The sequence below is a fragment of the Excalfactoria chinensis genome, chromosome 3 (genome assembly GCF_039878825.1).
Source record: "Excalfactoria chinensis isolate bCotChi1 chromosome 3, bCotChi1.hap2, whole genome shotgun sequence".
In the NCBI taxonomy this organism is placed as follows: Eukaryota; Metazoa; Chordata; class Aves; order Galliformes; family Phasianidae; genus Excalfactoria; species Excalfactoria chinensis.
In genome coordinates, this window is record NC_092827.1 from 92229011 (window position 1) to 92254041 (window position 25031).

The 25031-nt window shown below is 44.2% G+C and overlaps 1 protein-coding gene across 11 annotated transcripts in view; it reads right to left on the bottom strand.

Annotated features, from left to right (window-relative positions):
• Positions 1–25031, bottom strand: part of PAK5 (p21 (RAC1) activated kinase 5) — a 216290-nt gene that overhangs the window by 17776 nt on the left and 173483 nt on the right. For all 11 annotated transcript variants that reach the window (XM_072332099.1, XM_072332097.1, XM_072332102.1 and 8 more), the window contains 2 exons: positions 18808–19022; positions 44–841 (listed from right to left, as the gene is read on the bottom strand). In XM_072332099.1, coding sequence (XP_072188200.1) covers positions 44–841; positions 18808–19011 — 1002 coding nt within the window. In that variant the 5' untranslated portion in view covers positions 19012–19022. The remainder of the gene's footprint in view (positions 1–43; positions 842–18807; positions 19023–25031) is intronic.

A 25031-nucleotide genomic window follows, 5' to 3' on the forward strand; every position in this document is an offset into this window, starting at 1 on the left:
GTCCCTGTCCTGGCAGTACCGACGCCAGGGGTCTTAACATTACCTTGGAGATGCCTGCTGCAGTTTCAGACAAGCGAGGGTAGGTGTAGGAGCTGTAGGAGTGTCCCTGCTGGTGTGCTTTAAATGCACTTGCTCCATAGGGCATGGCTGGCTCCTGCAGACCAGAGCCCGACCTGGATCTCTGCCTCATGGTTGGTTGAGGACTCGCTGGGTCCACGTAGGATGACTTGGGCCTCTTGTCATAGTCATCCTTGGCTGGGCTGTGCCCCCATTCGCTGTCGCTGTACTCCAGCCTCTCCTTGGGGCACTCGCTCTGCACTGACGCTCGGGACAGGGCATAAGGGAAGGGGTCTCTGTAGTCCAGTGAGGATCCACTGGGAATCCTCTGGTACTCCAGCTTTAGACCTCCATATTCAAGCGGTTTGGGCTTCGTCTCCACTTGTGCATGGTAATCGGGGAGGAACCTGGAGAGGTCTGATTTCAGGGGTGTCATTTCTGAATAATAGATGTCCCTGGAAGTGACTTTCATCATGTGCCCGTTCTGCTTGGCAGCGTAGCCCCCTTTGTAGTACCTGTCTAGCTCTTCCCCATAGAGAGTCTTGTCTCTATACTTGTCCATGACATAGTCTGTTGTTGTGTCTGACTCACTGGAGTACTGCGAATATGTGATGTAACCATTTTCCTCCTGGTGCCTTGGCACATGGTTTGCATTGCCTTGGTGGTGTGCGGGAGGACTTTCCTTCCGCAGGGAGTTGGATCGAGTCACGGAGATATTGTCAAACTCTTCGAGCAGGCCATTGATTGAAGTATCCTTCCGAGGTTTATTTCCTCTAACAATAGTCTGGAAATAAAAAATTACTTTGATTAAAACACTGACTTTCACTTAGTATCTGACCAACAAAATGACTGTGATTGACCCAGGAATACACGTGGTGATGCATCACATTCTTCAGGCACACACCTCACAATAACCTGCTGCTGCTGCAAAAAACAAAGCCCTCAAGAAATACAACAGAACATGCAGAAATGAACAAATTCAGTGCCCACCAATAAGCTGAGATTTGACATGCAGCTTCAATTTAAGATATGTTTCTGCCGCACCCAACAGCAGACACTTAAGAGCACTAATTGTGTTTTATAAACTTGGTGTGACTAAATTAGCTATTATTCAGTTGTCTCCTTCAAGGCAAGCTGGTAGGCTGACTCCGGTTTGCAGAGTATAGAAAGGTAAAAATATCATTCAGTGCCAACTTCTCCACGCTATTTTAGCAAACTGCTGGAGTGGAAAGTAGCACACAGTTTATCAAGTCCCGTGTTTTTTGTTTCTTTGTGGTTTTTTTTTTACAGTGCACTACTGTGTGCCAGAATTACCACCTGGGACTGCCTCCTCATCGACTCAGCACATGACACACACTCAGGGAAGATGAAAAATAATACTTACCTATGCCTCATTACAATATGCAGCATCTGGTAAATCCCTGTGCACGACCAAAGATTTGAGAGAACTACATGATGGATGCCACGTGGTGGTGGCTCTGTTTGTATCCTGATACAGTAAAACTCCCTGAGATCCCCCAGCTCTGAATGAGGAGGGCACAGCAGCACAGCAGACACAGGTCAGCTCCTACCTACTGCCCTCTGCCCCTTCCCATCGTTACTCATTTCTATCCCAAACAATGGTCCTAGTGTTGAGATGGAAGCAAGCAGTACTTCTCTCTTCAGTACTGCTCCTTGAAGATAACCTGACTATTTTTAGCTAGCACCATCTGAAGACTGTAACAAGTTACTGCATCAATTCAGCAGTTGACTCCTGCTGAGCACTGCGTCATGTTTATAAATGCCCTGTAAGAATAAGATGTACAGATTGAGGACGGGGGCCATAAATCAGCATGGCTCTATTGAAACGAAACTTCCTTTGCTGATTCACTTCAGCTAAATATCTGAGGTTGTATCTCATTTAACTCACTTAGTTTTTAAATGGATTCTCTGTGGACATCCCAAGGAGCTATCCTTCTGCGGGGCAGCTTGCCTGTGCTGCACACTGATAACGGTGCATAACACTGTGTACAGCCTGGCCACTGGCTCTTCCTCCACTGCAACACCACCAGACATGGCTGTATCAGAAATGCATTCCTGTAAGCCTGACCCAAGGCTGATGAAGCATCTGTAAAAGAAGACTGCGCACCAACAGGGTCTGAAGCCAAATGTTTCCATACAAAGTAGGTGGCTTCCCCAAATGCGATGACCAGCAGCAGGGATGGGAAGCCATGGAAAAGGCTCTACAGCACACGTAATACAGCCCTTTGTATTGCATCCTGGACTCAATTTTTTGCCTAGGAAAGGTCTGCAATGCAATCAGAAGATAGGAAAAGGCACGTTTTCTCTTTTGAGAAAAGTCTGGCCCTCTTCCTCATCCCTCTTCAACTCCTGCTTTGCCCTATCACCGCTAAATTGACAGCAACATACTTTTGCTATTCAGAAAAAGACAGCTGAGAAAAGCTGGGCTACAGGCAAAGCAATCCTGACCTCAGATTGATCCCTCCTCTGATTTATGTCTGTAATTACTTGCCTGGTTTGCTGTTTTGAAGCTGGCAATACTGAAACAATAGGACAGAAAATATCAGGATCAGCAAATAGATCACTCCTTTTGCTTCTGAAGCATTCAGCAAGGCGAAAGGAATTGGTTTTGTTAGGCTGCAGCCGCTTTGGCAGGATGAATGCAAGATCATTCATATTTAATTATCGCATAATAAAACAGCACACTCAACAATGAAATGCTTATAATTGAAAACAAGATTGAAATACTCAACTGCCATCTCGCTTCCCTGGTGTAAATGCATGCCAAGGAGTAAAAATGCCAGTTTAATGATCTCTGTGGGACTAGTCTGCACAAAGCAGACGTTTCCTGGAGCAACCTGTATTGTGCCTGCACAAAAGGACCTCGGAGCCAGAGGGAACCCCTGGGAGCAGAACAGCCTCTTTGGTTAAAGGAAAGGGATGTCATCCCCCCTTCCCTCCAAACAGATGCTCTTTTGAAGCGGGTTTTTTAAACGCAGATGCTTAAGGGATTTGGGGGATGAAAGAATGACAAACAGGTATCTCAGCCCTCTGCAAGGAAATTTCAGAAGAGTGAAGTTGAAGGATTACGTGTTTGGGAATCCACCAATGACAAAAACCCAACGTTTAGGGATTTTCTGCAGACAGAAGCCACCCATCGTTTTGACCTGTGATGATTGCAAACAAACAAAAAGGCTTTCTTACTATCAGTAAAACTGTCAAAAACATGACAAAAAGAGCATTCGTCACTGAAGCTCTCGTCTATGAAGAAACCTTGGTTACCTCTGTGACCTCAGTGCTACCTAATCCTGATCAGTGAAGGTGACTAAGATCTCAAAAGCCCTTGTTTTCTCCCAGCAGCATGCAGACAGCCACTGGAGATCATTGCAAGAATGATGGCTGGAATTCTCTTTGCTTTGGGCTCCTCTCTATCAGTAAATGAGAAGCGCTGGGACCAACCCCTCAGGCTGAGCAAGTTTGTATGCACTGGCCCAGCTCTGCATGGCCGAATGCTCTCAGCCTGAAAGCAACATCTGTGGCTTGGGGAAAAGCATTCCTGGTGCTGACTGTGCCCAGGGCTGGTTTAGGAGGATGCTCCGTAGCTCAGATGAAGGGTTTGAGCAGCCGAATAGCACAGATTCTTAATTTCAGTACCTGATGACAATCCTTGGCACTGTTTCTTCATACAAGCACAGTCCTTTGGTGCAAAGGGAGGATAAAATTTACCTATCCTAGAAGAACATGGCACGTTTAGATTAAAATGCCTTGGCAGTACTGCCTGAAATCTGCAACCATGTCAGTGAAGCACTGCCACTGCTGCTGTCAAAGCCACACCGCTGCCATTACTACAGCAAACCAGGACGTGAAAGTCATTTGTAGTGAAGAAAAAAGAAAGGAGAAAGTACGATATTAAGGTGATGCTTAAGTCAGTGCTATTATTATTATCGTTATCATCACCAATATGTTTATTTGCTTTGGTTTGTTTTTAAATGTAGCATTTCCCTTTTATGAAAGAAAATACATCTTGTTGAGATGCCCCTATTGCTTAATCAGACAGCCTATTAGAGCTTCACTTTTTATTTTATTAAGAAAACATCTAGCAATACTGCTATCAAATAGAACTTGTAATGCTTACACACAGCTCTGACGCACAGCGCCTCCCTGGTGGGCACAGTTAATTCTTCCTAGTTTAGTAAGCTTAAAAAAAAACCAACAAAATCCCAAAGCAGGCATTACTCTATAAAAATAATAAACTTCCCTGTAAAGATGCCCACAGAACATCAAAAATGACAAAGCCAAAGGAGCTGTTTCTAGAGAGCAATACTTACACTAGGCAAAGTTAACTCCTCCTGGAGTCCTTTATTACAGAGATGTACACTGGGGGCTCACCAGCACCCTGCAGTTTTCCCACGAAGTGCAGGATTTGCAGAAATAAGCCAGACCTGCAAACTGCCCTAACTACGGCCCAGATTTCCCAACTGAAAGTCTAACGCTAACCAGAAGGAGCCAGGTACGAAGGCATGTGGGTGGACTGGGGAAAACCCAAATGCTGACGTGACATCCTCAGTTGAGGAACTCAGCACCATTACTGCAGTGCCAGGCTGCGTGCATAGGGAAAGGCTCCTTGGGACTGAAACACAACAGAAGGTGTTACAAAAGACAGAAAATCCTACCTCTTAAAAAGTAAAAAAGAAAAGCAAACCCCAAAAACAGCCTAAAAAGCAAAACAAAATCCCTGAAAGAAAACCCAACCCAAAAAAGGGATACAAACACCGTTTGCCTCATAAGTAATAGCAGGAACTTAATGATTCATTTTTTCCAATGGTAAAGGCTTTATAAACTGAAAGAGACAGCTTCTATTTGTACACAAAACAAGGAATTCCAAAGTTGCTGCAGGCGAAGCAGCCAGTTACAAGCAGTGCAATATTCACAAAGGTTGATCTGCTAAGATATATGAGATCTTTGTTTGTGTCTATTGAGATCATGTAATGGAAACCTGTACGGTGCCCAGGCATGCATGAAGAACAGAAATCAAACCCTACATCAGGTGCAGCCTTAACCGGGTTCTACCACAGAAAGATGGGATTTGTTATAGTCAATACCCCGTGTTCATTAAGGGACGTTTTTCAAAGCGCTGTGCAATTTAGGATGGATCAATGTTAAAACAGATGAGAGAGTGCTGGAGAATTTTATGCTACTATTACCATCATACATTAAAATCAATGGGATGCAATCTCTGTGAATTAAAGCGTGTTAATCCGAAGCTGTAGCTCTCATTTCATTTCCATTGCTCTCCAGACAGGTCTGGCGTTTGCTCTGGATACTGCTGACAGTAGACATCCTTCATGGTGCTGCTGGAGCGGTCTGTCCTGCAGCGATAAGCTATAATGGATCTGTCTGCGAGAACCGCTGTCTTGCCTTGTATCCAAGAGCAGATGAAAAACAGCTTCTGCGCTCAAATACTGTATTAACCTTGACAATAATGAAGTGGGTAATTAACTGTTTTGCCCTAATATGACCTTGCGTTTATTGTCTTTAAAACTACTATACTTTACACGGTCACTAAGAATATATCATCCTTTGTCCTTCAGGAGCTGCGCTTTCAAAAGGCGACAAAGATTTAAAATCTCTGTAATGCACGGAGTGGGGGGAAAAGAAGTCTTTTTAGGAAATGTCGCCTTATAAAGAGCCAATCTAAATTCTGATTTCACTCCTAGCCAGCTTATCCTCTCATTTTCATTATGTGTAAAATAAATGCACAACCTATGCATATCTGAAAATCACTCTCTTCTAAGGGAAAGGGGACATATAGCACAGCTGGTAAAAGCACTGCATGTGGTGAAAGTGTTGGTAATTTATCTTCCTGTGCTGCAAGACAAAAGCTTTGGAAGTACCTGAAGCGGCATTCATGACACCACAATTTACTCACTGGCATAAGCAAATGTGAACAGCACTACCTTGGGGAGAAAACTCATCCTTGACATTACGTCAGAAGGAAAACTCCATCTTTCCTGGGAGGTAACAGTCTTCTAGCTGCAGTGTAGGGTGCAAGAAGTGTCAGGGGTCTGTGTTTGATCTGTTCTCACATGTGGGATCTCAGACTGAATCACATCCTTGGAACAACACAAAGTAGCTCACCACACCTTCACAATCTGCTGGTCTTCCTTCTTGGTGAGACAAGACCAGTGAACACAGCACATCCCATCTCTGCTCCCTTCTGTCTTGCCCCACACTACTTCAAGACTCTGAGCAGACGTACAAAAGACTCTCTGGGATAGCTCTTAGACAGGACCTTCCCAATGTACAGGAGAACTTAAATATGAATGAAACACACCAAAGCAGAACTCAGCCCAGTGCTGCTGCAGTGTGTACTACAGGCTGTGATATGCTCATCACAGAGCTGGCCCAATGTCACCAGATATGAAATAGCTCTTATGCTCACCCCCCCTCAGCCTGGCAGTGTGTTTTGGTGGGGCTTTTTCAGTGAGAACAGGACTGAAGGGGTCAGATGAGCTGTCAGCATCAGGCTCCTGCTGCGGCATGCCAGCTATGTGGAGCCCTATGGAACTTGCCCATGTACACTGCAGTCACATCTCTAAGCACATGCTGGCATTGCCAAAACTTTTTTGCTGCTGCACAACAAAGACAGCACAGCAGAGAGCTGAGCTTGTTATAATACACAGCCCTCAAGTGTGTACACGCAATATTACTGCATCAATTAATCCAATACTGGCAACAGCAGAGAACAGGTAAGAAGCTGGGAAAATGTTGGCATGGCCACATTCTAATTCCTGAAAGAGCTGATAATGTAGAAATGAAATTAACATAGCCCAAAAAATACATATTACTCAGTGGACTGAAATAAAGGCATAGCCACAGGCTGGAGACAAGCATCATCATCTTAACAACACCACCACTCCCAGCTGTTTAAAATTCCTCAAAAGTAAAATGATGGAAAACTATAGAAAAGCCAAACCAAAACTGCACTGTGCAATCTGTCAACCTGCACAGCAGTTTTCAAAGTTAGTTGCTATAACAACAAGAGCAACACTTCATTATAATCTCATTCACTGGTGATCTTTTTGACAATTTAAAGTACAGAAACTGTAACAAAACATTCAGCTTTAAAATTCCACTGAAATATCTCCATTCTGGAAACTTCTGGGTTTTGTTGGTTTTTTTGTTGTTGTTTGTTTTTTAAATATACAAGCATTGTCATTATATGTCATATAGGACTGTATGTCGTAGGACTGGAGCGCTCTGGGGACTGCAGACCTCTCTGAGCAGCTGTCACAATCACTGCATAATGTCATGATATACAACACTTATGGAAAATCACAACAATAGGTCTCCCTCTTTCAAAATCACATCATCTGCTGGGACATCAGTGCCAGTGCTGTTTTGTGCTAGGGCTTTTTTTTTTTCCAGAAGAGAACTCACTAAGATGTACCAAGCGGTAGATGTGGTCCAGCCCCTGCTGGTGTGCTTAAGGCTTGCAGTATCCCACAGCCCTTACAAGGCAGCATTCCTCAGCTTCCCACCTGGACTGACTTCAAAGATAACTAAACACTACAATACTCAAATCTGGAAATGTTGTGTAAGGAAAAGGGCCACATTTGAGATCACTGACATCCTCCCCTCCAAAAAACACAACTCCACTTTTCAGTGTCTATGACAGAAGCAGGCTTGAAAGTCATGACCTCAGTCAGGATGAAATTTCACCTCAGGTAGAGCTGCATGTGACATGAGTAGTTCAGTATCAAAGGAAATATAACAGAATTAAGGACAGTTAGTGTAAAGCAAGTGTTCCTACTTTATCTCAAAAATCTGGGCTTGTGAACGGATTCATGCCTGGATTACCGTTGTGCTCTGGGAGAGAAGTGCGAGCATTGCTTTCTGTATCACAGCTCCTCATCCCAAGCCATGAGACAGATGCAGGGGTTGTAATTCACGAAGGCACGCTGCAGTGTAAGCCCTCGTTGTAGCTCGGATGACATCTCCCCAGAGGAGATTCCCCTCATGTCCTAAACATGCCCATTAACAAACGCGAGGTTGATGGAGTGTTAACCCAATTAATGATCCCATTGCTTTTTTCTTACTGAAAGATTTTGGCTGCAGCTTGATAGAGCATTCTGAAATACTGAAGTAAATTCCCAGGTGGTGACATCTAATGATAGGGAAGTAATTGCCTTTATTTGACAGCTGTGGCAGTGGGGCACTTGTCTGGGAGGGCAGAGAGGCTCTGCGGTCACTCTATTGCAATATCTTCAGCTTCAATTAAAACAAAGATTTTGACAGGCTGAGAATTCACAAGAAGCAATGTTAACCGTATTACTTTCCATTGCAGTTTACCACAGTAAATGAGGTTTCATGCTGGAAGAGAAAGTCAACAGTTCAGTTTCACGTGAGCCTAGCAAAGCATTGTCCAGGCTCAAGATGGTTACTGCAGGCAGAGCCCTGCATACCTGAGGTTACAATGCCAAGGGAGACTGGGATAACGTGTAGTGCACTGGTCACACTGGTGGGTAAGAGGCCACCAATGCTCTGGGAAAGAAATCCCTCTGCAGTCGGAGCTGTGAAAACACTGACTGTGAAATGCTTCAGTCCCAGCCTTAAAAAATGGTGAGAAAGTTTCAAAGCACTTACTGGTAACTTTTTAAGCCTTATCAGTGTCTCTGAGCATTGTGAGATCCTTCACAAACATAACACGATGGATGAGCAACTGGCTGGTGGGTCAGTCCCAAAGAGCTACAATAAATGGGGTTACACCTGGCAGGTGGCCAGTCATTAGCAGGATTCCACATGGCTCCATTTTAGGGCTAGTTCTCTTTAATGGCTTCATATACTATATCAACTACCATACTCAGACGTAGGACTAGAAAGAGTTCTGAGCAACTCTGCAGCGGTCTGGAGGACAAGGTGTGTGAGGAGCACTGAGGCCCCTGGGTTTGCTCAGCCCAGAGCAGAGATGCTGAGGGCAGTGCTGAGCTCTGCTCTCTGGGGACAGCATGGAGCTGTGTCGGGGGAGGGCAGGTGGGGGTTAGGGACAGGGCCTGCCCTGGAGGGCAGTGGGCACAGCCCTGGCACTGGAGCTCAGGGAGCATCATGTCTGATTTTTGGGTGGTGCTGTGCGGAGCTGGCAGTTGGACTCTGTTAACCTTGAGTCCTTTTTTCAACTGGGGATATTCTACAATTCATCTTTTCCCAAAACGTCACTCTTTGATTTAAGACAATTTAGAAACCTTCATTAGTAAAAGCAAACGTGTAACAACTTCATACGTGTTGCAAATTACAGTTTTTTCTTCCAAGGAAATACATTAGTTTCACAAGGTACACTATAAGTGTACCAACAGAAATGCTCCAAGTGATACTAACCCTCACTGAGTGATTCCCACCCAAACATGTGGATATACAGCAGAGTGCTCCTGCACAGAAATCTGTGCTCAGTCAACTTCAAGAGGCAATTGCGAGGAAAGACTCAAAGAGTTTTCCAAGCAGATGCTTTATTTATTCATTCCTGCAAATGAGAAGTGCAAACCAAACAATTTCTCTGTGGGAAAAAAGACTCAGATTGAGACTTCAGAGGACTGTCCGCAGCGTAACTCAACGGGATGATAGTCAGGACAACAGCACAGACTCATTACAAGAACATGCTGAAACACTTCTGGGCGAATCCTGATTTCTGTTGCACCACTTCTAAGAGAATCTTGATGTGATTGATCTGTAGGGCTGTGATACCACCAAGTGCACTGCCCCCATGGCACACTGTCCTTGACATGCTTCACAAACACATTAGCCTGGAGAAGGGCTACTCCCTGCCCTTCCTCCACTGCTCTGGCCAGAAGAGAAGGGCAGCGTGACTCCCGCATGGTGCACAGCTAACTCAGCATGAACTGCCATATGGTGTGTGGAAAATAGCAAAGCTGCTCCCAGCCTACCTTCTGTCCCCAAGGTTTTTACCTGAGTGGTTCATAAAAGCTAATGTGCTTAAACCAAGTTTCTGTGCTTACAGATCCCATGGCTACTAAAAAGTGCTACTTCAAACAGGGACATTTTCACTACAAGTTTGTGCTGCATTCCGAGAATTACCAAATGCAAATGAAGACACAGACAGAAACTGCTGTTTCGTTTGGGCCAAATACATTTCATAATCTCTTGCTTTGCTTTTAAACGTGTGTTCTTAATTAAAGCCTGTTGGATCTGATCTTTGCAATTACGAAGTATAAGCCCCCAGCCTACACACATCTCTTTTGTTCACTTTTCTCTCCCCAAAGATCTGTATCTAACATGCTCTTATTTTGTACGGTCTGCACAGTTCAGCCCATGAAAGTGACACTTCAGCAGAAAAAGCATTTAAAGGTCTCTAGGGGCAAGTCAGTGTTGATCTCCTGTAATACACAGTGCTTGTCTGCTGTAATTGGATCCTGCATGAAGGGGAAAACAAGAAATAAATGGCAGCAAATCAGCTTTGAATTCCTGGAGATAGGAGCAGGAAACAGAAAAAAAACCCATTTACACCTGGAGCTTCGGCCTCACAGGTAAGCGAGCTGCTTGGCAACATGGTCTTTCTTCTGATCCTACTGCTCCTGACAGTACTCTTCAGCACATAGCTTAGTGGGACTACAACCAAGATGGTTTATGCTGTAGACTACAATGGACCAAACCATGTTTATCAGTAGATCTAGGAATAAACGCACATGGAGACGTGCAGAATATGTAGCTACTGATCAACTACAGTCATGGCATGCTTAATTGCAAGCTGAAGAAGCAAACGCTGTCCTACTACTGATGTGAACTGCAAATGCTGCCTGGCCAATTGAATATGGAAATCCTTTCCACAGACTCATTTCAAAGGAGGATAAAAGCATATCTTTAAAAGTGTCATCAGGGCACCAAAGCAGTTTTGTCTGCTGTCCGTGCTCATGTATGACATGTAGGGAGGCGACTTTCCAGAGATTCCTTACTGCCACCTAGTGTTTCCTGCTGACAGACACTAAAGAAAAGAAACTTTCTAGTGTTGCAACAACTTTACATTTACACAACGTCAGCAGAACTGGTAGGGTTCAGCCAGTACACACGTGAAAGTAATCTCACAGGGTCTTTTACTCCAGGTGCACTCTCAGCTGAGTTAATCGAGGGCTTGCTGGACTCTTTGACTGACATGCAGTAGAATCTATTTATCTCTTCCATGTGTTTATTGAGGAAAACACTGCTGGCACTTTGCCTTTTATTCTTTTACACCTTGCTCCAGGGGATCAGTAATATGGTACTGAAGCTAGAAGGAGCATTCCACCACAGCAACCACCCCAAAGCATCACTTCTACCTGCCTAGTCCTGCACAGGTCTGAGTCCTGCTTCTATCTCCACAGAGTTTATGGGTCAGAGCAGGGAACTTTTGGTGGCCAAAACCTTCCCTAAACAAACAGGAAGAAAATAGCAGCCAGGTTAAGAGTGATGGAACCAGAGCCCTGCATGTCAGGCAGTACATGGGGAGCATGGCTCATTTATCAGGGCAGGGAAGAGAAGACACTGGAGCATCTCTAAATTAGTCAGCAGAGACTAACTTCTATACTAAAAAAAGAACATGATTACAAGTGTCCTTGCTCAGGATCTGATTGTTGGCTCATTTCTGGCTATACAGCACTACCTGGAGACTGCTCCCAGTCTGGGATTCCCAGAGGAGACTGGATTCAATTTCTGAAATGCTGATATTGAGAATTCACCTCTTCTGTGTGTGGACCTACAGGTTAATATCTTTATTGAGCTCCAGAACAGATATGCAGAGAGTGAACTCAAGACTTACATGCAAACTTTAGTTAGCATATTGCGAGGTCCTACACCACTTAGAAAAGTTTTAATCAGTATGACTGAAGCCTGAAGAAACACGGCCCTTGCAAAACTTCTCCTACATTAACATTACTTAGAACCACAATGCTGATGCAAACAGCATTTTTTTTATTTTATTATCCATATTGGAAAAGAACACTTTTTTGCACAGAAATCTGTAATCGCTATTATTGCTATGGGCCCAGTAAATCCTTTCTCATATGAGCAGACCAAATCAATGCTAACTGTTGCATGAAAAAAGGCTTACTCAGAAGATTTCTGAGTGACAGCCTTAGATCTACACACAGCAGGCAGCAGAATCAGACACTGCTCCCCAGCAGAGCCCAGTGAACCCAGCAAAACCACACAGGTGTAAATGCCTACCTGTGCCCAAGTATTTGCACCGCTGGGGCACTTATACTGCAAGCTCCTTGGGGACCATTCGGGACTTTCTGAATGAGTGATGTGATCAGCAGGTAACTGATCACTAACCCTCAGGCAGAAGTGTAAAATTATCCATTCACAGCCTTAGAGCAGAGATAAGTCCATCTACTCAGTCTAACATGGACCAAAGTTATCACTACCTGCATGAACTAGAGGGACTACATTTGAAAATGACATTTCTGCCAGCGTGCATTACTCTTGGTGTTGTTTGAGAACATTTTATGGACGCAAATAGGAAGATGGAATGTGAAAAAGCTTTTTTTATTCCTACTTCAAATATTGAGTTCGTAAGGTAGCACAGTGTTTGGTATTAGCAACCTCGCTGTTTCTCTTGGACAGCCAGGTCCTGCTTATGATCCCCAGTATTGGTGTCTACAATTCTGCTGCAGATAGACATTTCAAATGTATGTGGCTGAATCTGTGGAGTTTGTTATAAGGGACAAGTACCCTGGCTAGAAAAATCAAGGGAACAATTCATTTTCTGGTTCATTACAAACTGAGGAACATCTTGTATTTTGAGACAAACTGAAATGCTAATAATGCTGGTTTCTTCTTGTCTAAAACAGGCCCCAGAAAAAAAAAAAATGCAGCAACATGAAGGCAAAGCATCAGCTGCTGAAAAGTTGATCAAGATCTTCCTTGTTCAGAAACCCAGAAATGTCAGAATGTGAAGAATAAATGAGAATATATCAGGGAAAAGTACCACAGAGAAGTGTTTCCCTCATTTTAGGATGACTATGGCTTGCCAGTGGGATTGCAGTAAAAAAAACTGTGTGCATCAGTTAGTGTACTTTTGACATAGGTGAAGAAGAGCAGATCTGAGGAGGGTACAAGGAACAGAGAAACTAGCAATACTGGAGTAGGCCTGCATTTCACCTGAACTTCTGGCCTGCATCCATCAGTGCAGAGGGACAGGCAGCTTCAAAATAAAAAGCTGAAACAAATAATTTATGGTTTATAAGATGTGCCCTCTTCCAGATAAAACTGAAACTGCATTTTCCATAAAATGAACTGTTAATATGAAAGAAATCATTTTATTCAGGCATTTTCTGTCTTGAACTAAACTCTGCAGCCAGCAGCAATATTATTCCAAAGGACTTCAGTCAAAGCCTAAAATTTTCTGGAATTAAACAATAAGTAACTAAGCTGAAAGTTTCCATCATGCAGCATAGTATCTATGAGCCTATGTGGCTGATATTTATTTGCACAGTGACAGATTTCCCCTACTAGTACACAAAATTGCCAACGTGGCTCTTCTCACACCAAGCCTATGTCACAGTAAGACACATTCTTGGACACTAGGTGGCATATTTGCATTACATCTGTACAAGGAGGTACAGAGGAGATGCCATCACTTAGAAATGGGTGAAATCAAATAGCTCTCAAGAATGGAGTGAAATATGCTGCAGTAACTCTTCTTATTGGCACCACATAGTATCAAACGCACTGTGGTTTAGTCATCAAAACAAGCTGAAAGTAGAACTGCATAACAGGACTATTTCAAATGTGACTGAAATTACTTGCAGATGAAAATAATTGCAGAAAAAGGGCCCTCTGCTCCACCTTCTGCTTGGAGCGGAGGCGGGATCGACAACCTGTCAGGTGCCTCTAGGTGTTGTCCATTACAAACTGCCCTCTCTGAGACTTCATCCTCTCTGGGTGACTGTCCCACTGCTCAAATCGTGCTCACTGGCAAAACCTTTTATTTCCACACAACATTTTCAGTGCTGCAAGGTGTTGGCTCTTGCCCTTTTTTAGAGCTATCCCTTTCACCTTAGCTCCTCCTAAACCAGAACAGGCCAGGCCCCATGTGTGCAAGCAATTAGGAAGCCTGAGTTCATAAGCATGACTGATCACAGTGCGGCTACAAGGAAGGCCCACAAGGTGTCAGCAGCCTTTTGTGTCCTGTCCTGGCATGAGCAGTGCTGTAGTTTGCAGCTTCTTGGCGGATGGGAGACAGCCTTCTTCAAGCAAGAACCTCAACTCACCCCATCCATAGAGGTATCATGGAGGAATAAGTAAAATCAAGTAGCTGTCAAGGAGACAGAAAAACGTGGGAAGACAAGGAAGAGAGAGCAGGACAGGCACCACTTTGTCCAAGAAGGATAGGAAAGAGAAGGGTCATGTCTGCTATTTGTTCTGTCAACACACACAGTAAACAGAAGCTTCGATTTTCTGATCAGAACTATTAAAAGAGCCATACCCAGTAACTCATTTTTGGATTATTTTTCCCCATGTTATATATAGACTGAAATATAGTAGTAGAAGCTTAATAAGGTTTAAAGGATTACAGTTAACTCGCTGTTATCCAGGTCGATGTTTGGGATGCTACAATGACCGAAACTAAAATTACAGATAGGAAAAAAAAATACAGGTCGAAACACTGAAACAGGAGGAAAGGGACAAAAGTCCATGACTCCACAGTCTGCCACATCGGAAATTCTCTGCCCTGCAAAGCCCACGCATTGCACAACACCAGGTAAATGAACCGCGGCAGGTTAATGGCACAACTATGGTGCATTCCAGAAACAAATGGCATTTTTTCCCTCCACTATCTGACAGAAAAGCAAAGAAGCTCCACTGTTACTGCACTGAGAAACACAAGGAATTTTAACAAGTCCTCTGTGCCACCCTGTTCCTGCTGACAGCCATGGACGTTCAAGCATCCTAATGAAGCATCTTTACAATGCCAGTGCTAGGCTCTCATCAAAAATCCCCCAAATAGGGCTTCTCATACTTGTTTGCCTAATACTTTCAGCAGTGTTGAAAGCATGAAGAATTCATTGGGTTTTGCTGCCTAAGTGCAATGCGTTATGCCTAGGTATTGATGCTGAAGCTTTCCAAAATTAAGGGGCTGGAAGTCGAGTACAGTGTAAAAGCAACGTCAGGCCAAGCATGTTGCATGCTGAGGATGTACAAGCAAACCCTAAACTGCAAGTACATGTAGGGCAAACGCAAAATGCTGCAGAAAAGAACTGAAAGGCCTAATATCAGATCACAGGCTTCATGAAATCCATTTTAAGTACAGGACGACATAGATCACATGGAGATGCTTTCAGTGCAAAATCAGCCTCTCTCTCCACACCCAAAACCTACCACGACCATTGTCACTTTCTATTTCCCATGAAACCTTCTGCGTCATTTTTACTCATCCCTGGTGTGTCTGAAATACACAGCACTTTGCTCCTATCTGGGTCATCCACGCTGAGAAGGGGAATCCTATTATCATTACTCCTTGTAGTGGAAATGAATGAATTTGTACAGCCAGCTCAGGTTTGCATTCAAGCTCAGATATTACCATGACAAGCCACTGCCAGCCACGTGCAAAAGGACTAAACACCTTTAATCTAGTCAGTGCAGATGCACAGCAGTGAGCCTGGTGGCAGGGGTCATTCCCAGGATATTTGGGAGACCAAAGTGTTGCCTCTTCACCACCTCTGCTGCCTTTCAATGTAGATGGAACAGTTAGAAAATGTATGTCTTATTGTTTTACCCATAGAGACACAGTATATGAACCATCAGGTTCTATGTGTTTTGCAGACTGAGAAACAAGCAAACAACCCACAGAAGTCAATAAAAGCCCTTCCCTTCCTCTGCTTCAGCTCAGGGTTAGGATGAAGCTTTGGGTGAAGTGCAAAGCAAACAAAAATCAATTTTGTCTTAAAAGCCAGCAATCACTCTCTTAAACGCTACCTCTACAACCTGTGCTACCATTCAGTCACAAACAAGTCCCTCTAAGCAGAACACCTCTGCCTTGCACTGCACTTGTAGTCAGTGCAGAGTGAATTAAAGATACAATAAAATTAATAAATGCAGAACAGACAAGTTACAGAACTGCTGCATGACCTCAAACCGCTGCACGGACCAGCTCTGGTTGAACGCCTCAGCCTGACTCAATACTGTGACTCAGGACACACTTCATTATCAATCTTCTGTTACATCTCAGTGCACTTACAAGTGTGTTAATTAAACCACATCAACTGCTAGGTGGAAAAGAGGAAAACTTTAAGCAGTGTTATGGTCTTACAGACTATGACTTCCACATTTTAAAAGCAAACTCATTTAGAATCATTGCTTCTTACTTAAATTATGAAGTCCTCAGTGCGTGAGTCCCTTTCTAAGAGAATTAAAGGTGTGAGGCAATGTGCACATGTACAAAATTGTTCTGAATCACACGTTTACTTCAGTAACGCTTAATACTTTCAGCTTTGAAATGGCCACAACCCTGTAAGTTACATCAACTTAAACATGCTAATTCTTACTATGGAATGAAATTATTTCTTGCAATAAAATTAAAAGCAAGTTCTCGGACAGTAGTCACAGTTCTTAGTTGATAGTAAGACCAACTCTTTTTCTGGCACTATGGAGGAGGCCTATTTCAGTAGGCTGCAGAAGTCTTAGGGAAAGTAATAGGAGAGCGAAAGCACAGTCTCTTGAGCCCTTCAGTTTTAATCCCTATTCCTTTTTCAACTCTGCCTTGGAACAGTGACCTGCAAACAACTGCAGTTTGGGGATTCTACTTCCAAATTCCATCTTCCATTTATGCAGACAAACCTTCCTGTGGGTTGCTCTGCCCCACTGCCACTGTTGGGATAGGGGAAGGGTTACAGAGAGACTGTCACCAGGAGATGCATGATAGGAAGATGCTGTTGGATGTATGGATGCATTATAAGCCACTGTGGCCCAAAGCTATCCTGGGAGAACAAGCTCAGCTCAGGAGCTGCATTTTGGCTCCTGACCCCAGCTTGCTCCCAAAGGAGCCTTTTCTGGCACAGTAAAATTTAGTTTAGAACTGCATTCCCATTATATGAACAGATATAGAGTGCTGGATACACAGACCCCTCCCATAATATAGACAGCCATTTGATAAACAAACAGAAAAATAAAAAGAGACAATTACTTGGAAAATTGGACATGCTTTTCTCCACTTATAAGTGCTGCAGTTATTCATTCAGGGCTTGATCTTTCACATACCGCAGTGTATATCGCCCATTCAGAGCTCTACTCACAAATAAGGCTATGCTTGTATATGTCCATTTGCAGCACTAGTCCTAGACTCACACTGCTTTTAGGTGTTTAGAAATATAATATATTTTAAAGCACTTCAAACTTAAGGATTTATGGCTCCAGAACTACAGAAAATAAATGGTATTGCTGCAAGACAAGACAATGATTTGTTTTAAAACATCTTTATGCATTCATGTCCCAGGGATATTTTGGTGTTTAAAAGGGCTACGAAACACATTTGTTCTTCTACTCCAGCTGGCAAAGATTTGCCTACTTTTTTTTCAAATTATTCCGGGCTTCATTTACACAACAAAGTGTTTTATCACAGCAAAAACGATCCAAGATTTTGCTTTTATACCCCTTATCCTGCAGCAATGCCCAGCAATCCTGATCAGCAAGTGCTGAACGTCCTTCAGGTGCAGGCAGTAAATGTAAATTTAGCAAAGAGCACTTATCAAATATAAATACAGGGTCTGTGCTCTAAGGATTATCTGATTTTCCCTTGCTTCAGAAAAATCCATTTAGGATGAAATCCTAAATTTATCTTTCAGCCACATGACAGCAAGGGGTGTATGGTACTGCCAGCATGCAGGTGGCATTTACTGGGACATTAGGATGTGCAATTTCAGAGCCATCACTAAATGAGGCTGTTTGTCTGACTATATCTTCTACTTCGAAGGACGGGTAGCTAAGAGCCAAAATGGCACCCATCTAGTGCTGCTCTACCCTTTGAGCAATGTTTTTTCACCGCCTGTCTGGTCTGAACTTCCCAAGCCACAGCCTGGGTCTGCTCCCTCCATTTTGTCACCCAGAGAAAAGCTCTACTCCACCAAACGGCATTAACCTACAGGCACTTGCAGGTAGCAACAAGATCCCTCCCTGAGCTCCTTCCTGGGCTTAACGAGCAATATGATTTTTTTCTTTCCTTGTACTTATGCATCCCTGCCTGCCTTTGCCTAAAGCACCTTCCTTAAATTAATTATCAAGGAATTTTATGCTGCAGGGGAGCAACATTTGGAGCTTCCACTGGGACTTGTGGCTTTTTCTTCTGCAGCCCAAGAATGCGAACACATGGCCCAAGCAAGCCTGTGACACATGCTCTTCTGGGACAAGTTTTATAAACACAGTTTTACCTCATAACCCTAGTATTAAACATTTGGATTTCCAATTCTCTGTGCTTACAGCTCTGCCCTTCTGCCCCAGCCATGCCTGCTTCCCAGATGCTCCTGGTGATGCAAACAAATATCTTCTGTCTGTTTGTGGTTGGTGGCCATGTCTGACACGTCACCTGCTTCTGATCTCCTTTATATTTCTAGCAATGTGGAGGTGCCCAATGGTATCCCCCATCATGCAGCAGGTACCTTCTCAGTGCGGATGCACGCATTTTAGGACTAAGCTCATGCACAGCTTCAACTATGCAATTAAAGATAGATCAGGAAATTCAAAGGCAACAAGAACGACTTTGCACAATACCTTCATAGGCGCGAGCTGAATGGGAGTGATGCATGATGGATCCACCATAGGCTTCGGCCTGTTGGCCGTGTCCGCCAGCAAGCTGTGCCACTGCTGAGGTAGTCCAGTGAACTTCTGCTCCCGGTGGTCAAAGCCAGTATGGACACGATGTTCGAAGTTAGAGGGCCCAGAAATTTCAAGCCTTTTCTTTTTCTTTCCGAACATGGTGGAAAAACCTTGAGAAGTAACAGGGAAAAAAACACCTTAATGCTTTGTTGCAGCCATTAGCTTTTCCTACTCTTTCCTCTGCTGGCCCGCTTGTGCTGCAGGGTGCATCCCACAAAAGCTCACAGCCCAGAGCTTTGCAGCTGCAGCCCTGCACCGCTGTGATCAGACAGCAGCACCCAGACACACCCGTAGAACAAATGCACAGCTTTACATCTTAAATCTATATGCTAGATCTCGCAGAAAAGACAACTCAACCCAGCTGAGAGCCTGGCCCCTGTATGTTCACAGCTAGACTGCACCCCGCTGCAGGGATGGGAGATTTTATTCCCACACTGCCATTTCAGATGGTGTGTACAGATCTAATTCTAACCTGGTCTAAGCGACTTTGTCTGCATTTGTAAAGGGTCCTGCTCAACAATGCTATCGGATGCCAAAATCATTACATTCACATAGCACCAGTTGTCCTTCAGATGACAACTTCCTGACATGATCTGAGACTTGTTAATCCCTCTGTTATTCTCAAGGTGTTGTTAGCATCCTGGGATGGTTAAACCATACATTCCATCATATTTGTGACAGAAATCCTCCCAAACTTAGTAAAGCAGCAGAAACAGAAGTATTTGCCTTAAGCAGCAGCCAGGCAAAGAGGTCAGCAGCTCTATAAAACCTCTCGTGTCACACAAGAGACTCAGCTGTGAAGACACTGTTCCAACTTTATGACTCAGGTGAAGCTGCTGAGACAAGCTAAGGGAAGAAAATACAGTTGCATTGCTGCCACTGCAGAAAAGATGGGATGATAAATCAGGTTTTATTCTACTCTCATTCCATCTTACTAGTTTATTAAAAGATCAAGCCCATTATTAGGAAATTGATTGCTGGCTGCTTTATACCTCCCCCCTGTACATTTGCAAGTGATAATGTCTCCCCTGTGTGTACTTTCTTTAGATGGAGCAGACGTGCTCCTGTTGGCCTTTTTTTTTGGTTGTTTTTTTTTGCAGGTCTCATCCTCTGTGGTTTCATTTCCTTTCCCTGAACTCCCTCCAAAGTTGCCCTGTTCAACAGTTCCTCCATGTCTGCTAACCTGAGTTATCTTCCTCACCTTTCTCTCCTGAAACTTCCTATAATCATCACTTTGCTACCTGGCCCTTTTTCTACTTCCAACATTATGACCTTTTTACTTTCCTTACTGAAGCTACCTTGTGGCACTTGCAGAAATGTTTCCAGACTGGCACAAAGTCTTTGTGGTTGAACTCTGTTATTCACCTTCAAGGCTAAAACAGAAGCAGCCAGCAGTTCAGGCAGTAGGGTTGTATTCACCATTCATCCGTAGTGCTCCACTAATCGCAGCTGGAATCAGATCAATGGCACTGGATTGATTTCATTCACCCTCTGGGATCTGAATCTATAAGGCCTATTGGAGCTGCATTCTAAACTAGCAGCACTAGAAATTTGTTTCTTCATCTAATCAATGCCAGTACTCTCACAATTTCCACGCCAGGCTTATTCTCTAATGCAACCACTGGTTGCGTGGAATCATCCAGAGCCGCAAACATCAGTAGGTAAAAGCTCATCAGCTAGCAATGGTACATACTGCCTTTAAAAACAATCATAATTCAACAAGGCATTATTAGAATCACAGAGTATGCCAAATTGGAAGAGACTCATTGAGTCCAACTCCTGGCTCCACGCAGCACCACCCAAGATCCAAACACAGTGTCTGCAAGCTCTGTTCTCTGAGCTCCAGCAGCTCGGTGCCGTGCCCACTGCCCCAGGCAACTTGTTCCATGCCCACCGCTCTCTGGGGCAGATCCTGTCCCTAACCCTAAGCTGCCCCTTCCCTGACACAGCTCCATGTTGCTGCTCCCTGCTCCCTGGGAGGAACTACAGCGGCCATGAAGCCTCCCCTCAGTCTCTTCCAGGCAGTTAAACTGTGTTATATTATATCGTTCTTTTCCAGTTTTAAAATGCTACTGCAGATGAATGTAAATGTGAAATTTGGTTCAGTGATACCTTTACTTTCTCAGCACAATATTTAAGTCTCAAATCTGATGCTAAGGCTGCCGTTCGCATAGGGGCAGCAACGGAAGCTCTCCCTTTTGACTGCAGCTCATGCTTACATTAGCTTAAATCGACCATGAAGCTCTAGCACACAGACAGGGATACCAGCACCTCGTACAACAAGAGGCAGACTCAGCCATGCAGGCAAAAGCACAAATGCTGTGTATCTTCGTGGCTGGAGAGCATCTCCCATGGGGCTGTGCCCATGATAGGTGGCCTGGAAACCCAGCTGACAGCAGTTCTGACACCATGGCAGTGGGGCAGGAGGGCTCTGGGCAATGCAGCCTCTTCACCAGCTCTACAGCCACTTGGCACCACCAAAAGGAGCACAGCCCTGTCTGGCTCTTAATGGCATCAATAATAAATGCTGTGTGCTGTCTCTTTGCTTCATTAGCCAGCAAGGTCTCGGTCTCTGTTTCACTGCAAAGCAAAGCTGACCTCTCCTTACCATGTTCCCTCTGAACAACTGGAATTAATACACACAGCAATACCAAGCAAACTTCATTTCCTCTGATTTTTCTTAAAGAGTAATAATAAGACCGTTAAAGATGGAAAAGACCTTAAAGATCATCTAGTCCAATTATCCACCTATCACTAATACTGCCCATTAAACCATGTCACTAAGTACTACATCTACCCTTCCCTTAAATGCATTCAGGGATGGTGATTCCACCAACAGGAGAGGAGCCTGCTCCAATGCTTCATCACTCTTTTGAAGAAGAAATTCTTCCCAATAACCAACCTGAATGTCCTCTAGTGGAACTTGAAGCCACTCCCCCTAGTCCTATTGCTAGTCATTTGGGAGAAGAAGCCGATTCCCACCTAACTACAACCTCCTTTGAGGCAGTTGTAGAGAGCAATAACATCTCCTCTATGCCTCCTCTTCTCTAGACTAAACAATCCCAGTTCCCACAGCCACTCCTCATAAGATCTGTGCTTCATACCTATCACCAGCTTCCATGCCCTTCCCTGGACACACTCCAGTGCCTCTTACGTTGTTCTTGTAGTGAGGGGTCCAAAACTGAACACAGCACACCAGGTGCAGCCACACCACATCTGACTACAGGAGGGCAATCACCTCCCTTCTGCTGGCCATCATGGCCACCTGGGCACATTGGTGGCTCACTCTCAGCCAAGCGCTGACTGGCAGCCTCACATCCACACAGCTTTCCAGACGCTCTGTCCCAAGCTTGCAGCACTGTATGGGGTTGTTGCAACCAAAGTGCAGGACCTGACAGTCAGTCTTGCTGAACTTCATCCTGCTGGCCTCAGCCTCCCAATCCAACCCATCCAAGTCCCTCTGTAGGTCCCTCTGACACTCTGGAAGATCAAAACTTCACCCTAGCTTGGAGTCATCTTCAAACTTACTCAATTCCCTCATCCAAACCATCATTAAAGATATTAAACAGGTTCATCCACAATAACAACCCCTGGGGAACACCACTGGTGTCCAGTCACCAGCTAGATTTCACTCCATTTACCACCACTTTCTGGGCCATCCAGTCAGGTTTTGTTTGTTTTGTTTTTTAAATACAGCACTTCATGCAATTGAAGGCACGGTCACATTCTTAGAACACCATATATGTATACACTTACACTGTGAAGAAGAATCTTCCATGGATTTGTACCTACCTAGAAAGGTGTTTGTGAATAGGAGGCTGCAGGTCAGGCTGCAGCTGCCAGGGCTGTGTGCCCAAACCAACCTCCATTCACCAAGCTTTGTCAAACCAATGATCAATTCAAGTACTCTCTCCTTTCCAAACCACAGCACTGAAGCATTGCTGCATGTGAATGATGCTACTTGTCCTTGACTATCTGAGGACACGGTTTGGGGAAGCCAAGCCTGTGACACTTCCTGATTCCAGCTCAGAAGAGCCTTGGTTTTGTCCCCAGAATATGCCACACAAGGTGCTTCATCCTCAGACCTCAAAAAGAGAAAATGTAATCGTTCTGCCACGGCTTTATTGAGCTGATATTAAAAAAAATAAATAAATAAAAAAGAAGCATTTAATCATGTGGAGAAGCAGAAAACAGCCTGGACAAGTGAATAAATGAAAATGCTCTCCAAGGCTTATCAAATTGTTTTGGCAACAGAAGGTACCGAGGTACTTGAAGAGAAATGATTGTCCCCTCCATTTCCTCAGGATGCTGGATGGCATCTGTGCAACAGAAACGTAAACAAAATTTCTATCAAAAGCACAGAATGCATCCTTTTAAAGAAAACGATCGTCCAGGCACCACTTACCCAATCTCTGTCACAGAGCGCAGACATCCATCTCGCAGTTGTTAGCAAAATCTGATTTCCTAATGGAGTTGGTCAAGAAAATATCCTGGAGGCCACGGGGCAAGCACTCACATTGAGCAGAGGCACAGGGAGGCTGGTGGCTGTGGGGGGCTGCCTGCCGGGCACCCTCACCCGTCCCTCCCCATGCCAGAGCACTCACCCTTAACTAAATTCTTCTTGACAGCCTTCAATGTATTCCTGACCATGCCAAGTCTCTCAGCAAGTGGCATCGCTCTGTCCAGCTCCTCCTGCGCTCTCCCCTACCGAACGAGAGGAAATGAGAGCTGTCATACTCCTAAGGTGTTGCTATTTTTGTGGGAATGAGCATAACCAGGACGTCTGTCCTCTGCTTGTAGGTGCTTTGCTAATGCACAGACCAATTGGTTACTGCAACACGTGTGGGGCAAGGTGATGCTCAGAGCAAGGTCTGGAAGGAGGCTGGTGTAACAGCCAGTACTGATGGCAGTGCAGCCATTTGTAAGGTTTAATAAACCCTGCCCTGTAACATTTTAGTCTTCACATTATTCACCTCTCCTCTCAGGAAAGGCACACTCTCTAACCTGCTGGTGCATGCTGAATGGTTGGAACTGAGCTCCAGGAGTAATCATGGCACCTCTCACTTAATGCTGTTTACTGCAGTTCCTAACAAACTGAATTAGACTTAACCAGCAAAGCCTGTATCTATACCAGGCTGGGAATAAGTGGCTCCTTTTCATTTATGCACTTATAGCATGTAAAACCCGAGTAGCTGAAATAAAAGGAAATACAGAACACCTTATGACTTATGACTCAAGGTGTTCTATATATCTTTTATCATATCCTAAATAGGAGCAATTCACTTAAATCAACAAATGTGTAAGCAGAAGTCTGTGGGCTAAAGCAGCAACCAAAGGCCAGGCCCTGTTCCCTCTCAGGAGGTAGCTCTTCTTTCAGATTGAAAATTAGGTAACTAAGAGAGGTTTATTTCATGCTGTACCTTGAAAACTACCAGGGAGCCCCAAGTGCATCTGCTAGGCACTGACAACAGATGCAATCCCAGACGATCCCGCTGACCAGCAGTGAGCAAAGGACTGTGAAATTCCACCATACTTAAAAGCATAAGATAACCTTATAAATAATATAAAGCGAGATGGGTATTTTTACTTTAAAATTTAGTTTTTAATGACTGCATACCACAGCTACACAAGCTCCATGTCTTTTCCTTATGTTATAATTTCAGCAGCAAGATGCTATGTCCCATTAAATCAAAGAAATACTCTGCACCCAGCAGCAGCACTTGCTGATAGCCACAGGCAGGTGCCTGTCCTGGGAAGTCTGGAAGTATTTCTTACCCAAAGCTTTTGCTGTTTGAGCACATGGCTGGGTCATACATACTCCCTTGGGAAGGGCTCATTTTTCATCATCTATCTCAGCCCAGCAACACTTTTGCTTTTTAATAACCATCAATTAATTCATTTTCAAAGAGCAATCACACACTACGGACAATCCAGCAGTGCCCATAGGTTGGTTTGGTTTTTTTTTGCAAGGACTCCTTATGGTTCCTCTGCTGTGCCCCTACTTTGCAGCCTGGGGGCAGGCACGCTGTTAGTGTTCGGAAATTGGCTTCACATATGGAACATTCACCTGCTGTGAGCTCAGAGCACAGGGCTGCATTGAGAGCTGGAACCTGTTGGTG